The sequence below is a fragment of the Marmota flaviventris genome, chromosome 8 (assembly GCF_047511675.1).
Source record: "Marmota flaviventris isolate mMarFla1 chromosome 8, mMarFla1.hap1, whole genome shotgun sequence".
Classification (NCBI taxonomy): domain Eukaryota; kingdom Metazoa; phylum Chordata; class Mammalia; order Rodentia; family Sciuridae; genus Marmota; species Marmota flaviventris.
In genome coordinates, this window is record NC_092505.1 from 132,723,290 (window position 1) to 132,740,627 (window position 17,338).

The following is a 17,338-nucleotide window of genomic DNA, read 5'->3' on the forward strand; positions in this document are numbered from 1 at the left end:
TGCATTTCTCTGACTGCTAGAGATGGTGAACATTTTTTCATGTACTTGTTGATTGATTGTATGTCCTCCTCTGAGAAGTGTCTGTTCAGGTCCTTGGCCCATTTGTTGATTGGGTTACTTGTTATCTTATTGTGTAATTTTTTTGAGTTCTTTGTATACTCTGGATATTAGGGCTCTATCTGAAGTGTGAGGAGTAAAGATTTGTTCCCAGGAATGTAGGCTCCCTATTTACCTCTCTTATTGCTTCTTTTGCTGAGAAAAAACTTTTTAGTTTGAGTAAGTCCCATTTGTTGATTCTAGTTATTAACTCTTGTGCTATGGGTGTCCTATTGAGGAATTTGGAGCCCGACCCCACAATATGTAGATCGTAGCCAACTTTTTCTTCTATCAGACGCCGTGTCTCTGATTTTATATCAAGCTCCTTGATCCATTTTGAGTTAACTTTTGTGCATGGTGAGAGAAAGGGATTCAGTTTCATTTTGTTGCATATGGATTTCCAGTTTTCCCAGCACCATTTGTTGAAGATGATATCCTTCCTCCATTGCATGCTTTTAGCACCTTTATCAAATATAAGAGAGTTGTAATTTTGTGGATTAGTCTCTGTGTCCTCTATTCTGTAACATTGGTCCACCCGCCTGTTTTGGTACCAGTACCATGCTGTTTTTGTTACTATTGCTCTGTAGTACAGTTTGAAGTCTGTATCGCTATACTGCCTGTTTCACTCTTCCTGTTTAGAATTGCTTTTGCTATTCTGGGTCTTTTGTTTTTCCATATGAATTTCATGATTGCTTTATCTATTTCTATAAGAAATGCTGTTGGGATTTTGATTGGCATTGCATTGAACCTATAGAGAACTTTTGGTAATATCGCCATTTTGATGATGTTAGTTCTGCCTATCCATGAACAGGGTATATTTTTCCATCTTCTAAGATCTTCTTCTATTTCTCTCTTTAGGTTTCTGTATTTTCATTGTATAAATCTGTCACCTCTTTTCTTAGGTTGATTCCCAAGAATTTTTTTTTTTTTGAGGATATTGTGAATGGGGTGGTTTTCCTCATTTCCATTTCAGAAGATTTGTCGCTGATATACAGAAATGCCTTTGATTTATGCGTGTTGATTTTATATCCTGCCACTTTGCTGAATTCATTTATTAGCTCTAGTAGTTTCTTTGTAGACCCTTTTGGGTCTTCTAGGTATAAGATCATATCATCCGCAAATAGTGATGATTTAAATTCTTCTTTTCCTATCTTAATGCCTTTAATTTCTTTTTTCTGTCTAATTGCTCTGGTTAGTATTTCGAGAACTATATTGAATAGAAGTGGTGATAGAGGGCATCCCTGTCTTATTCCAGATTTTAGAGGGAATGCCTTCAGTTTTTCTCCATTTAGAATGATGCTAGCCTGAGGCTTAGCATAGATAGCTTTTACAATGTTGAGGTAATTCCTGTTATCCCTAGTTTTTCTAGTGTTTTGAACATAAAGGGATGCTGTATTTTGTCGAATGCTTTTTCTGCGTCTATCGAGATGATCATATGGTTCTTATCTTTAAGTCTATTGATGTGGTGAATAACATTTATTGATTTCCGTATATTGAACCAGCCTTGCATCCCAGGGATGAATCCTACTTGATCATGGTGTGCAATTTTTTTGATATGCTTTTGTATCCAATTCGCCAGAATTTTATTGAGGATTTTTGCATCTAGATTCATTAGAGATATTGGTGTGTAGTTTTCTTTCTTTGAAGTGTCTTTGTCTGGTTTCGGATCAGGGTGATGTTGGCCTCATAGAATGAATTTGGAATAGCTCCTTCTTTTTCTATTTCCTGAAATAACTTGAAAAGTATTGGTATTAACTCTTCTTTAAAGGTTTTGTAAAACTCCTCTGTATACCCATCTGTTCCGGGTTTTTCTTGGTTGGAAGTCTTTTGATGGCTTCTTCTATTTCCTCCTTTGTTATTGGTCTGTTTAAATTGTGTGTATCTTCCTGACTCAATCTGGGAAAATCATATGACTTAATAAATTTATTGATATCTTCACTATCTTCTATTTTATTGGAATATAGGGTTTCAAAATAATTTCTGATTATCTTCTGTATTTCTGTAGTGTCTGTTGTGATATTGCTTTTTTCATCCTGTATGTTAGTAATTTGAGTTCTCTCTCTTCTTCTCTTAGTTAGCATGGCTAAGGGTCTGTCGATCTTATTTATTTTTTCGAAGAACCAACTTTTAGTTTTGTCAATTTTTTCCATGGTTTCTTTTGTTTCAATTTTGTTGATTTCTGCTCTAATTTTAATTATTTCTTGCCTTCTGTACCTTTGCTGTTGTTTTGCTCTTCCTTTTCTAGGGTTTTGAGATGACGTGTGAGCTCATTTATTTGTTGGTTTTTTCTTTTTTTTTTTGAGGAATGAACTCCAGGCAATGAATTTCCCTCTTAAAACTGCTTTCATTGTGTCCCATAAATTCCGATATGTTGTGTCTGTATTTTCATTTATCTCTAAGAATTTTTTGATTTCCTCCTTTATGTCTTCTGTAACCCATTGATCATTCAGTAACATATTGTTCATTTTCCAGGTGATGCAGGATTTTTCCTTCCTTCTTTTATCATTGATTTCCAGTTTCATTCCATTATGATCAGATAAGATGCATGGTATTATCTCCACACCTTTATATTTACTAAGAGTTGCCCTATGGCATAATATATGGTCTATCTTTGAGAAGGATCCATGTGCTGCTGAGAAGAACGTATACCCTCTTGACGATGGTTGATATATTCTATATATGTCAGTTAAGTCTAGGTTATTGATTGTGTTATTGAGTTTTATAGTTTCTTTATTCAGCTTTTGTTTGGAGGATCTGTCCAATGGTGAGAGCAGTGTGTTGAAGTCACCCATAATTATTGTGTTGTGGTCTATTTGGTTCTTGAACTTGAGGAGAGTTTGTTTTATGAACGTTGCAGCACCATTATTTGGTGCATACATATTGATAATTGTTAGGTCTTGTTGGTGAATGGTTCCTTTTAACAGTATATAGTGTCCTTCTTTATTCCTTTTGATTAACTTAGGTTTGAAGTTGATTTTATTCGATATGAGTATGGCCACTCCTGCTTGCTTCCGAGGACCATATGAATGGTATGATTTTTCCCAACCTTTCACCTTCAGCCTGTGTATGTCTTTTCCTGACAGATGAGTCTCCTGAAGGCAGCATATTATTGGGTCTGTTTTTTAAATCCAAGTTACTAGTCTATGTCGCTTGATTGGTGCATTTAAGCCATTAACGTTTAGGGTTACTATTGATATATGGTTTGTACTTCCAGTCATGTTTGTTTGTTTGTTTATTTATTTATTTTAATTTGGCTTGTTTTTTCTCTTTGTTTATTCCCCCCCCCCCCTTTACTGAGTTACCTCCCACTGTTAGTTTTGGGTGCTGTTTTTTGTTTCCTCTTCTTGTAGTGTTTTGCTCAAAATGCTTTGCAGTGCTGGTTTTCTGGCTGCAAATTCTTTTAACTTTTGTTTAGCATGAAATATTTTAATTTCACTGTCAAACCTGAAGCTTAATTTTGCTGGATATAATATTCTAGGTCGGAATCCATTATTTTTCAGTGTTTGAAATACGTTGTTCCAGGATCTTCTCACTTTCAACGTCTGTGATGAAAAATCAGCTGTCAACCTAATTGGTTTACCCCTGAATGTAATCTTTCTCCTTTCTCTTGTAGCTTTTAATATTCTCTCCTTGTTCTGTATGTTGGATATCTTCATAATAATGTGTCTTGGAGTTGGTCTATTACAGTTTTGTATGTTTGGGGTCCTGTAGGCTTCCAGAATTTGGCAGTCCATTCCATCTTTCATTTCTGGAAAGTTTTCTAAGATTATTTCATTCAATAAGTTGCTCATTCCTTTGGTTTGGACCTCTATACCTTCTTCTATACCAATGACTCTTAAGTTTGGTTTTTTTATGACATCCTATATCTCTTGGATATTTTGCTCGTGGTTTCTTACCAGCCTTTCTGCGTTGGCTATAGTCTTTTCGAGTTGATAAACTTTGTCTTCATTATCTGATGTTCTGACTTCTATTTGATCTAGTCTATTTGTAATATTCTCCTTTGAGTTTTTGATTTGGTTTATGGTTTCCTGCATTTCTAGGATTACTGTTTGATTTTTTAAAAAAATCTCTATCTCCTGGTAGAGCTCATTTTTTGCTATTTGAATCTGCTTATGCAATTCATTTTCAAAGTATTCTTTCATTGTTTGGACTTGCTGTCTAATGACTTCTTTAAGATTCCATTCCATCTGAGTCAGGTATGCCTTGAGTTCTTTCTCTGTCCATTTTTCTGATGCCTCTAGGTTCTCCTGTAAATTTAAGTTATCCTGCATTGTTTATAATCCTTTTCCCCTTGTTTTTTCATGTTGCTCACGTTACTTTCCAACTCTGTTTGACTGCTGTGTTTCTGTTTTCTCCTATAAATTTGTTTTGGTTTTTATAGCTCTAAGATCTCTCCTGTTCTATTGCTGAATTTGCTGCGATCTGTCGGAAACTGGTGATGGTGATGTCAGCTCTCCAAGATGGTGGCCGCTGACTTCCTTGGTGAGTTGTCCGGTGTGGAGGGCAGATCTGGACTGTTTCTCTCCCCCGACTCAAACCCAGAACTCAGCCTGGAGCACAGTGAGGGCACAGTTGGCGGGACCCCACAAAATCCACAGCACCGTTTCTCTGCATTGCTGGCATGCCGTTTCTTGGCGCGCAGTCGGCCCCCGATCAATCAGCCTGAATCTCCAGGCACACGGTTCACTCACGATTGAGCCACAGTAATTGATCCTCGGGTGTTGGAAATCCTTCCTCTAGGTTTCAGTGCACCCCAATTATGCTGGACATTCCTAACAAGATAGCTTCTGGCTGTTCTAACTCGCTATTCACCTGCGCAGTGATGCGGTACACGGGGGTGATGCACTCTATTGGCCGCCATCTTTCCCCTCCTGGATGTAAATCTTAACTGTCATTTTTCTCTGTCAGCCTTTAAAAGTCTATCCTTATTCTGTATGGTAGGCATTTTCATAATAATGTGCCTGGGTTTGATTCTATGTAATTCTGTATACTTGGGGTCCTGTAAGCCTCCTGTGTTTGATTTTCCATTTCCTTCTTAAGGTTTGGGAAATTTACTGATATTATTTCATTGAAAAGCTTGTGCATTCCATTGGTTTGTATATACGAGCCTTCATCTATCTCAATAAATCTTAAATTGGGTCTTTCCAAGTTATTCCATATTTCTTGAACATTCTGTTTGTGTTCTCTTAACATCTTTTCTCCATGGTCAACTTTATTTTCAAGATCATATATTTTGTCTTCATTTTCTAAAATGCTATCTCTCAGGTCTAGTCTGCTGGTGATTCTTTACATTGAGTTTTTAATTTGGTTTATTGATTCCTTCATTTTGATAATTTCTGACTGATTCTTTAAAATTTCTATTTCCTATTGAAGTAGTCTTTTCCTTCTTTGATTTTTCTGATTTTACTCCTGACATAATATTTGATCTCACAGATCAACTTAACTCTAGACTTTCTAAATTCCTTCTTGCTTGGACATTTCCATCACTGTGATATCATGAGATTCTGTTAATGTGGTATTTTGATTTGTTTGTGATGATTTATTCCCTTGATTTTTCATGTTGTTTGAGTGTCTACCAAAATTTTCAGTAAGAATCTGAGGTGGGAGTGCTTCTACCCTATGAATTTATAGTGTTCCTGAAGATTTCTAGTATCTCAGATTTTAGAGGAAGACAAATAATAACATCAAATGCAATCAATATTCAGCATTAAACTACTTAGTTCTTATTTTGGAATATACAATGTTAATTGGCACTCTACAAAGAAATTGTATAGTATGAAATTATCAATAGTAGAGATATTATGTTTACAAAAGGGTTTGCTATTTCAAAAAAGGTGAAGAGGGAGAATGCAGAGGATGTAATAATTGAGACAGAGGATGAGAGAGAGAAAGTGGTAGTAAAGAATTAAAGGAAGAGTGAGAGAACAATATAATTTGGCTGTGCACAAAAGAGAGAAAGATAATTGAGAGAAATAGGAGGAAAACAATATAAAAGAACAATAAGAAAAGTTTAAAAAAATACATAAAACAATACCAAGGCAAAACCCTAGTCCTCAAAAGACAGAATCATGAAAATCATTACCTTCAAGAAATGCTAGAGGGCTGGGGCTGTAGCTCAGTGGCAGAGTGATTGCCTAGCATGTATGAGGCACTGGGTTCAATTTTCAGCACCACACAAAAATAAACCAGTAATATAAAGACATTTTGTCCATCTATAACTATAAAAAATAAAATAAAATAATAAAAAAGAAATAAAGAAATGCCAGAAAGAAGAAGTGTGAGACAAATATGCCTATGTATAATTGTCCATGGACTATTAGCACACACTTTTTTTTTTTTTAAAGTTTCCTGATGCAAGATGAAGGAATTGTTTCTATTGTGATGGTCAAACAATTGACTATAATATTATGTGTTGGTTGTCAGTTCCCAATTGTCTGTTTTTTCCCCTTGAGGTATGTATTATGCATATGCAAGACTAGTAGTTGAGGGCTGTTAATTCCTTTTTTTTGTGGAGCTAGTTAGGCTGCCTGCTTTCAGCTTCCTTTTTCAGCAATATGAGGTGCAGTGGATTGGAAGGTATTGTCTCCTTCACTCAAAGTGAGGGGTCACTGTAGAGTTCTGTAAAAGGAATTCTCAGAGGTGGTGCTCCTAGAGGTGGGGTTTGGGTCTAGCTAGACCCCTGGTGTTTTGTGGAATGATGTTTGGTGCAGCTTTTAAATCAGCACACCACCAGAGCCAGGCTGCTTCTGGTCTGCACTGGGCATTTGTATCACTTGAATCTCCTCTGGGTTCCACTTGAGCAGTCCTTTGCCTCCCTTTACCTCCCACAAGTCCCATATCTTTGCTACCTGGGCTCAGTCCCAAAGTGCACATTCATTCCCTCCCCCCTCCCCCCAATCAAGTCCCTGGTTGTCCCCAGCTGGTTCTGCCAACCATGAGACTCAAAGTGTGAGAGACACCCAGGACCTCTCGGGTCTGAGTGTCTCAAAATCCCCTGGGTATAACACTTTCCATTCCTGAATTTCACCTGGTTTTCTAGTCATACTCTGGGTCATGGGTTGGGCCTCTGCCAGTCACGTTTTTGGCCCAACTGGAATTACACAGGTCTGGATGCCTGGGTTTGGACCCATACCTGGGAAAGCTATGGCACCGCAGGAAAATATGGCTGCTGACCCTTCTCTCTGCTGGTCACTGGGAGACAGGCAGTGTCCCTCTCACATGAAAACAAAGTGCAGCTCATCCACTGGATCAGCTTGACAATGTCCCTGATCACTGTCCTCTGTTTCAAGGCACACCTAGATGCTACCTCAAATTTGGACTCTCTTAGTCTCTTTCTCTGACCTGCCCATGGTGGATATATATCAGCAGCTGCTGATGCCAGTGCTGGATTTTTCTTTCTTTTATTTATGTTTTTAATTTGATTCTATCCAAAGTTCTAGGCCATTCTGAGAGTCCAGTATTAAGTCCCAATAGGATTTCTTTTTTTTTACTGACCTCAAAGAAAAGCTATTTGTCCTCTTTTCTGGTCCTATGCCATGGAAGTATTTTGAAAAGTAACCTTCTCTACTCTACCATCTTGTCCCATTAGTTTTTTTTTTTTTAATAGTTAATGTCTTGGGGTATACATGATAGTGAGATTCATCATGGTATATTCATATATGTACATAGGAAAGTTAGGTTAGATTCATTCTGTTGTTCTTCCCTTATCCTGTCCCTTCTCCCTCCACCTCAGTACCTTTCATCTAGTCTACAAATCTTTCTTCTATTTTGATGGAATCCCTGACCCCCTTTTCCCTTTTTCTTTCCTTTTCCCCTTATTTTAGACTAGGCAAATAAGAGAAAACATTCAAACTTTATCCAAAGGAATTCTAACCAAGATCTTAAAGAGATAATTTTACACCCATGTTCATAGCATTATTCACAATAGCCAACAGGTGGAAGCAACATAAGCACCCATTCTTGACTGACAGTTTTATTCTTTCCTTTCAGCCAACTGAATGGGTACACTATTAAACTTTTTTTTTGTAACTTCTATTACTTCTGATAATGAAAGTAATTTCTGATAATGGAAGTCATTAATTATATTGTTGTTTTCTTGCTTATGACAAGGAATTTTTCTCTTGCTGTTCTCAAAAACTTCTTTTTTGTGGCTTTTAATAGTTTGAGTATATTGTGTTTAGGTATTGCTATTTTTACATTTATCCTACTTTAGTCTTACTGAACTTCTTGTATTTACAGTTTTTCAACAAATTTTGGAAGTTTACAGTGATTATTTCTTATTTTTCCCATATTCTCTTCTCTCTTTCTTCTTTCTCTTGCCCAGAATTCCTACATTTGTAGTCCTGGATGTATCAGACTGCTGTAGCTTTTATTTTACGACCAAACACTGAGCTCTTTCTACGTTCAAGGAGGAGAGCAATCAAAAATAGGTAAGAAATAAGTTCAGAGTCCTAGATTTTATTGTCAACATGGTTTTTCTAGCTCTAATAGTCTCTCATATTTTTCTGTACACATACATTATGTCCTTACTGTTTGACTCGTGACTTTGCTTTTGTTACTTTTCATGCTTGAATATCTTCTCTTCTTAAATTTATAATAAAATCCAAATTGCTGAATGTCTATGAGGCCTTGCATAAGCTGGCCTCTGCTTATCTCTTGGATCACTTTATGACATCCCCATTCATCTCACTCACTATATTCTAGATATACTGACCTCCTCTCAGTTCTCTGAGATTAACAAGTTTTCTCTTACCTCTAGACCTTTAGCTTAGAACCCATTATTCCCTCTTTGCTTCCTCACACTTTAGGGCTTAGCTTGAAAGCCAAAAGAGCTTTCCTTTAATCTATATAAGGTCTTCATGACATAATGCAAGATTTATCTTTATGGCACTTATCATAATTTTCATATTATATACTTATTTATGTGATCATGTGTTTAACCATGAGCTCCAGGCAGATAAACAGGTATCTCTCTTGTTCTCCTTAGTATACCTAGCACTTATCATAATAGGTGGTAGAAAATATTAACAAATATTTTTTTAATAAATAAATTAACATCCTATATCCTGGCCATTCTTTAGTTTAGCTACTTCCATCTTCTCCAAACCCCTTTTTAGATTCTCTGTCCTCAATAATTTTCTTCTTCCCTGATTTCTTATTGCACTTAAAATCTTGCCACATGTCAAGAAGATATTTTTCTATCTGACTTTTCCACTTGGCTGGTTTGTAATTTAAAGTCAGGAACATGTATCACATCTTTTGGGAACACTGTAATGTCCTATTAGATCTCTTTAGAAACAGGGGAACTTCTTTTTAATCTCTAGACCTAGCAGATATTGAAAGGTCCCTCAATGAGAGACCGTCAGTAAAGGCTTATTTAAATTTAATTGCTCAACAAATTTTTTTTTCAGGTCTTATGCTTATCACTGGGGGGAAAATAGCACAAGAAATATACAAGGAAGTCCCATTCTAAGGGGGAAAATCTATAGGCACGTGCACAATTACAATGTAATATCTACTAATGAAATAAAGCTAGGTACAGAGTAAACATGGGCAAAGTCAATTCCTAGGGCTTGATTCTACTCACAAACTTTGAGGAAATTTTCAAAAATTTAAATTTTAAAGAACAGACAGAAGTTCATCAAAACAAGAAGGGTAGGGAAACAAGTTTAGAGAAAGCCAAATAAATTACCAAAGTTAAATTGAATTTATTTTAAAGTTGGAGAATTAGATAGAGTCATAAGCCAGGCCTTCTACACAATGTTAAACAGCAAGTTCTGTAGCATAAATGGGAACTAACACCAACAGTTTACATTTTTAAAAGAGAAGCATGGTGTGAAGAATAACTCAGGATGTGAAGAAAGTAGATTCAGGGAGTCTATATTTGGGTAGAAATATGAAGGATATTGGATAACAATGAGAATGGAATAGGAGAAGTGATTTGGTTGATGTTTAGGAAGCAGAAGTTGAAAGGACACTGATTAACAGAGAGGGGAAAGAGATAAAGAAGGAGCTTACAAGAATTCCAAGGTTTCAGATGCTCTCTAAGCAAATGATAATGCCTTTTACCTGATTTAAGGAGCATGGGCAAAAGTTTATGTGTGAAGCAAAGAAAATGAATTCAGTTTTTATATACTGAGATAAGTATGTCTGAGGGACTGTGGGGGCAAGCCCAAGATGGCTATATTTAAGTTCCCTTGCTGAGACTTCTGGCCTGCTATGTTTTAGTATATATACAGTCAAGGTCATAAACACCCCAATTCAGCATATGTACTCAAGGTTATAAATATTTGCTTGTGCATCTGCACTCACATAATCCAATGGCATCAGGCCTTCTTTGGCTCACACATGATAAAGGCCTATTGCAAAGATAGGCAGCTATTGCCACCTTCAAATAAAGCATGTCTTCAATTCCAACTGCACCTTGTATCTTCTTTCAACTGCCAGAGTCCTGAACCTTTTCCCCAGGATCTAAGCACCCTGCAGGACAGGGACATCCAAGGGCACATGTCTGGTAGAGAAAAGGAAATGAGGGCCTGAAACTCAGGGGAGAGGTCTCTGAGATTTAGATTTTATGACCAAATATTTGATTCTATTCTAAATGACGAAATGTCAAAAATGCTATTTAAGCAACCAAGGTCCTGCTAGCTGCTGCATATTCCCTTCTGCAGATTGTCTAATACTTATCAGTTAACCCATACTAGGATGTACTGTATGATTTTGCAGTGTCTTTCATTTTAGCCATTCCAGGTTTGCATATGAAATCAGCAATGAGACAAAATGGAAGAATATCTGCTCTTCTCTTTAATTAGCTCTTTCTGCCCACATGTATGTGCTCTTTGGCACAGAGGTAAGTATAGTAGAAATGCTGAAAACTAGAGTAGCACCATTTAATTAGAGGTTAGACAAGCACTATTTGGTTAAAAAGACAGATGCTCAAGAGAACCTCTTTTTAAAATTTTTTTTTTGGTTTAGATGGACACAATATCTTTATTTTATTTATTCATTTTTATGTGGTGCTGAGAATTAAACCCAGTGCCTCATGCATGCTAGACAAGCACTCTACCACCAAGCTACATCCCCAGTTCCTCAAGAGAACATCTTGATGAGAAGATATAAATTTAAACATTCTGTGTCAATACCCTGAACACCTGATATATCACTGACCTTTAATGATTTCTCATAAACTGCTTCAAGAAAGTAATACATGACTAATTTAATAACCTAACCATAAGAAAACCCTAATTCTTTGTTAATAGTAGTTCAATGATCTAGAATTTTTGAGGGTTTATACAGCTATCCAAATGCTAATAGAAGAAAGAAAGACAATTTGTTGATTTTAGATCTAGATCTAAAAGTTTCTTATTAGTTTACTGTTAAAATTAAGTTTAAGAAAACTAAAAAAATAAAGAACATTCAATTAAGGACTTTATAATTTCTTTTACAGTGGGAAAGTGGTATACTTCTCTTCAATATCTAGAAATTTTTATTTTCTTTTAATTTTTAAAAATCAATTAATTTTTCACAGTATTGGCAATCAAATCTAGGTTCTCACACATGCTAGGCAAGTACTCTGCCACTGAGCTGCATCCCTAGTCTGACTATCAAGAAATTTTTAAATGATCTAAACATTTCTAGTAGCTCTACAAAAAATTTTTATATTTCTTTAAAATACTTTATAGTTTTTAAGGCTAAATTATAAATAATAAATTCAAAGACAAAATAGTTGGTCCACTGATGACTTCCCTGACAAATTACAAATCAGAATACTGGGGTGGCTGTGCTTGATTTGTATTTTCTCTAGTAAGTACATCTGGTAAAACATGTACTGAGCACAAGGCACTGTGCAAGATGCTGGGATTATGGAAAGAGAAGCCAGAGTTTCTGTGCTCAAATATGACAAAGAAATATATTCCAGTTTTCAAACTGCAATACATGGACTTCCAGTGGTTCCACAGGGTACTGGATGAGATGGGGCTTAGTGAAATTTCTGTTATTTACCCCTTCCCTTAACACTAAAATAGATCTATTTCCTCTGTCTCATATATTAGACTTCCTTGTAAAATTTACAAGAGCAGGAAAGGATTCTTACACTTTTATAAATAAATAATAAAGTTTATTATTAGTCAAATAAATAATAAACCTCTGGTCTAGTAGAAAAATAAGAGTAGCCAGAATCTACAGCTCTTGTATGTAGTCTTGCCTGTATGCACCCCACTATCTTCTCTATAACATCTTTCCCAGGGGCACATACTATTAGCCATTGATGACAAGGAAAATTAATGCCCTGATCAATAGTGTATAATTTTATTCCAAATGCCAAAATTAAACACAGTGCTTTAGTTTTTTTTTTTTTCATTAGGATTAGCAGTGTCCTGGAGCACACAAATTGTTTTTCTTTGTACTATTACAACTTCCATTTTAAATTTTCCCATGTGTAATATACAATTGGAAAAGTGAATTTTAGTAAGAAAAATAAAAACAAAGAAAAAAACATAAGGCACTCTTATCACAAGTTCTCAAACAATATAAATAATCTGAGATTTTTCTCTCTGCCCTAGTTAGAAGCTAACCATAGAGAAATGTTTGAACTCTAAAAATTTCATGTTAGCTACAGAGCTCACAGCACACCCTGTGGCCTCTAGAAGGGAAGCCTAAAGAGTCTCCTTGATTCTCCCCACCCTTCAAGGAAGAAAGCACTGCTGAAGTTTTCATGTTTAATAGCTCCAGGGCTCTGCCATGATATATACTCCATTGCATGTCAGCCCTTTGGTACCTCTTCTTCAATCTAAGGCATAAAGAACAAAAGCAGCCCAGCTTTCCCTTCTTCCCAGAAGGCACTCTTCCTTCACAGTGTTGGAATGGCATCAAAGGCTGGAACTGCCTTCTGACAGAACACTATCAGCCTCTTTCCCAGTGAACTCTCTCACTCACATGCATCAAGCCAGGGCTCAGGACTTCCTGTACTCTAGGGCTGGGCATCTTCGCTACAGTTGCCTTGCTTTGTTTATCCTCTGCTCTTTCTCTTGAATTGAACACTTGTATATATTTCCTTCCCTGAGGTGGTAAAACTCAAGATTCAATTTTGAGCTTCTATATGGAAATAAGCAGAGGGGAAAAAAAGAAGCCACATACGATATAGTTTAGATGACTTCAAGGGACATTGGGGATTAAAGTAAAATTTCCAGACAAGAAGACAAAGCTAGTTCATCTTGCTTTGCCTCCTCTGTGCTTCTATCTTCTTAGAATGTCAAAGATGCCTAAGACCCAAGCCATCCTAATACAGAGCCTCAGCCTCACCAAAACTTCCAGTAACTCTTACCTGATCTGCTTGCCTTCTCTCATGTCATATAAGGAAAAGAAGACATCAGTATCTTCCCCAATGGTATTATAGGTGAAACTCTTTAGACTGAAGAAGAAGTGATGTGGTACTGGCATCCGACAGGTTTCCCCATGACGAGGGCGCATTGTATCTACCTAATGAGGACGGTAAAAGAGCAATGATTTCTATCTTATTCACTATATTGATTATTAAAAATTAAATTACTAAGTCTTATTACACTACTGAAGGGAAGTATTTAAGAGAGACTGAAGATGTTTTCTCTGCCAGTAAGGGATGCTATGTCAATAGACTTGGATTGAGATGGGCAAGCAAGCAGCTGGGAGAGAGTGAAGGAGATAAGAGAACAGAATTCCAAATTACAAGTGAACTCAAATCTCCACTAGGTCACAAATCTAAATTTTCCATGGAACAATTTTTAACATCATTTTTTAGAGATGCTGTCCTAATGTACTTGATTTACACTGTTAGGTATAAATATTTGTTTTTTGAATAGTTAAGTGCAATTCATTTTACATTTTATTTTTCATGATATTTACATGACAATGGCAAAGTAAGACACAACCAGAATAACACAGCCCTGACCCAAATATCAGTTCATTTTAAAAGTACAAGATACCTCATAATTAAAATAGGCAAAAGCATTGGGCATTAATTTTTCCCCTCAACACTTGCTCTTTGGATTTGGCCAGAAGAGGGCAAGGTGTAAATATTTACCTTTCTTCATAACATTTTTATTTTCTCCTAAGTGAATTCATTTTAGTCTGAGTCTACTTTCTTTTAATTGTGCTTATATAAATTTGCACAGAGGAATGGAGACTGGTAAAATCTGCTAGGAGGTAAAGGCTGCTTAGAATAAAGTTACCACACATTCAAGAAGTCAGTGGTATCTATCATATCTTAGTGCTTTCATATGCTGTGATCTCTTAAAAGAAAGTTGAGGGAAAAGACTGGGAGGTCTGGGTAAGCTGCTTACCTGGGATGTGCTCTGCTGTACACTCTGCCTACTAGACAAATGCTATGGAAAGAAAGAAAAAAGAAAGATTTACTCTGTTAGGAAAGAAACTAACTTTTATTAAGTACCTTCTATATGCTAGGCAGTCTACTATGCATTTTATCTTCATGATATCATTTAATTCTGATAACTTTGTTAGATAATAATTATTCATATTCGATGGAGACAATGAAAGTTTAAGAGCAGGGAAGTTATTTGCTGAAGGTCACACAAGAAGCTGAAAAATCTGCATTCAAACCCTAGGTTCTCTATCACTGAATACCAACCAAGTCACAGATGGGTGCTCGCTACTAGATCTTTTCTTTGGCAATGTCTTCCCACACTTTACCATTTTCTGAACTGCCTGATTAGGCTTCTTCAGACTTTCCACACTGAAGCCCTTTTAAAAAAAGGGATCCTCCCCTAAGATTTCTTCATGCTGTTCCATGCTGTTCCATTGCTATTGGCTGAAGTTAAAAGAAGCAGATTCCAATTCCAGCTATGCCATTCATAGGCTGTGAAACTTTAAACAAATCATTAACTCTATCCTAGAGGTATTTTTTCTACTGTAAAACAGATAAGAACTGGTCTTTTCTTCCTCAAAATATTGTTGTGAGGTTCAAATTACATAATGGAAATCAGTATAATATAGCAGTTAGGGACCTAAGTACAGAAGTCAAGAAACCAGTTTTGAATCATGAGTCACATTTAATGGCTGTATATTTTCTCATGTATAAACTGAGGATACAATTTTGTGCCTAACTCAGTCTCATAGGGTTTTCTGCAGATTAACCCAGAATGTAAGTGAATGATAATTATTCTCTATAACTGGTATTCTTATTATTACTATAATTGGCTTTCTTTTTAAAAACTAGTTATTATAGAAAAGCCATTCATATTTGGAAGTAAAACCTGGCCAAGAAGAATGGTGAGTTCACAAATATTTATTGCCCCGTATTGGAAAACTCAACAATGAGAGTTACTATTTGGCTGCCATTTGGACCCTATAGATGTGGGGCAGCACACAGTTTCACATCATATGGGTAAGAAGAGTGGTTGTAAGAATGCCTTCATTTAAATTCTCAATACATACCTTTAACATTCAATAAAACGAAAGTAAAATTAAATACTAATTTAAGTGTGACCCACTAGCTATATTTACTAATTATTAAATATCTATGTGCATTATTAGCAAGTTATTAAGGAGTACTGATGTTCATTCATAGGACTATATTTTCCCATGATACATATTTAATTTAATAAAGTCAAATGTATAACATCTGGGTAAACTATTACATAGAATGTATATACACAAAAGAAAACATACATGAAATTGACAAAAAAATTAGGGCTGGGTGTACAGCTCAGTGGTAGAGACTTGTTTAGCAAGTATGAGGCCTTAGGCTTTATCACAAGCATCGGGAAAGACAAACTTAAAACAACAAAACAAAATCAGGCTTTCAAAATACAAATTGGGTTTTCTATGGTTTACTGACTAGATCCTACTGGAATGTTATCAGACTAAAATAAATTTTGTTTTATTTTAAATTAAGGGATTGCATTAAGTCATTCTTCTTAAGTATATTTATTAGACTAACTCTTAAAATGACTACAGAACTTACTAGTTGTAAGTTTTCAGTTAATACTATCTACAGAAATTTACAAAACAGCTAACTTTAGTATAAAACATCCCATTGACAATAACAAATATCATCGCAGACTGTGGAGGTGTCACATTTTGGAAGAACTTCCAATCTAGTTTAGATTTTAGGCTTTTTTGATAAATGAACATATTTTATTAAAATGTCAATTTACTAAAGTAAAGCACATATTTTAAAAAGTTAAATACTCTAAAGGCTTGCAATAAAAATTATCAGTTCTCTGCTTACCCTGTCTTGTTCCCTTGAGATAAGTATTTTCAACTCTTTACTGTTTTTTCCTAGAATTTATCAAATTTTTCTAAATGTTATATTTATATCAATCTCTCTTTATCCAGTTTTAGAATTACACATTGGTTTTTATAATGGAAGTTGAGGATTTTAACTCTTGCGCATATCCCCTTCCCTTCACCTATGTTCTTAATATCTCAAAACTCTTAAACTATTACTTATATTATTATAACTTAAATATTTTTCTCTGCTGAGAAAAGTCATGTGGTACAATTACATTTCTTTTCTTCTGCCATTTTCATCTTGGATATACTTATTTGTTTTAAATTATAGTCATCTCTTATTATCCACACAGAATTGGCTCCAGGATCCCCCCCAGGTATCAAAATCCATGGATACTCAAGTCCCTTTTATAAACTTTTATTTGCATATAACCTACAAATATCCTTCTGTATATTTTGTCATCTCTTATTACTTAAAACATTTCATACAATTTAAAAGTTATATAAATAGTGATTATACTATTATTTAGAAATTATTATTAATGATGATAAGAAAAAATAGTCTGTACATGGTTAGTACAGACATAATTTTTCTCCAAAGTATTTTTGAGTCAAGGTTGAATGAATCTGCAACCATGGAACCTGCAGATAAGAAGGCCCTTTTTCTATGTCCCCCATTATTCTAAAAGTCTAGGGACAGCATCTTGCACATGGCGAAAATTGTCAGATAATCTGTGAAGCCAAGTTGTTCTCCTGGAGATACTCTTCCTAGCTGTCTTCTGCCTTTCTGCTTTAATCTGGACCAATTCTCAGTAGTTATTCTCTATTACACAACTGTCATCCTAGGACTTCCCTCTGCTGCTTACCTCAGAATTCTTTGTACCCATCATCTGGATCAGATTCCCTAACATTGAGGGTACACATATAGTAGTTTTTTGATTTATTCCTTCATTCTAAAGGAATAATTTATTCTTTAGTATTTTCCTCCTTCATTCTAAAGGAATAATTTATTCTTTAA

General features: G+C 35.5%; 1 protein-coding gene across 1 annotated transcript in view; it reads right to left on the reverse strand.

The window, feature by feature from the left end:
* Dock3 (dedicator of cytokinesis 3) overlaps nucleotides 1-17,338 on the reverse strand; it is a 589,868-nt gene that overhangs the window by 283,661 nt on the left and 288,869 nt on the right. Inside the window, exons 7-8 of the mRNA XM_071614941.1 lie at nucleotides 14,412-14,453; nucleotides 13,418-13,572 (exon numbers count right to left, since the gene is read on the reverse strand). Coding sequence (XP_071471042.1) covers nucleotides 13,418-13,572; nucleotides 14,412-14,453 — 197 coding nt within the window. The remainder of the gene's footprint in view (nucleotides 1-13,417; nucleotides 13,573-14,411; nucleotides 14,454-17,338) is intronic.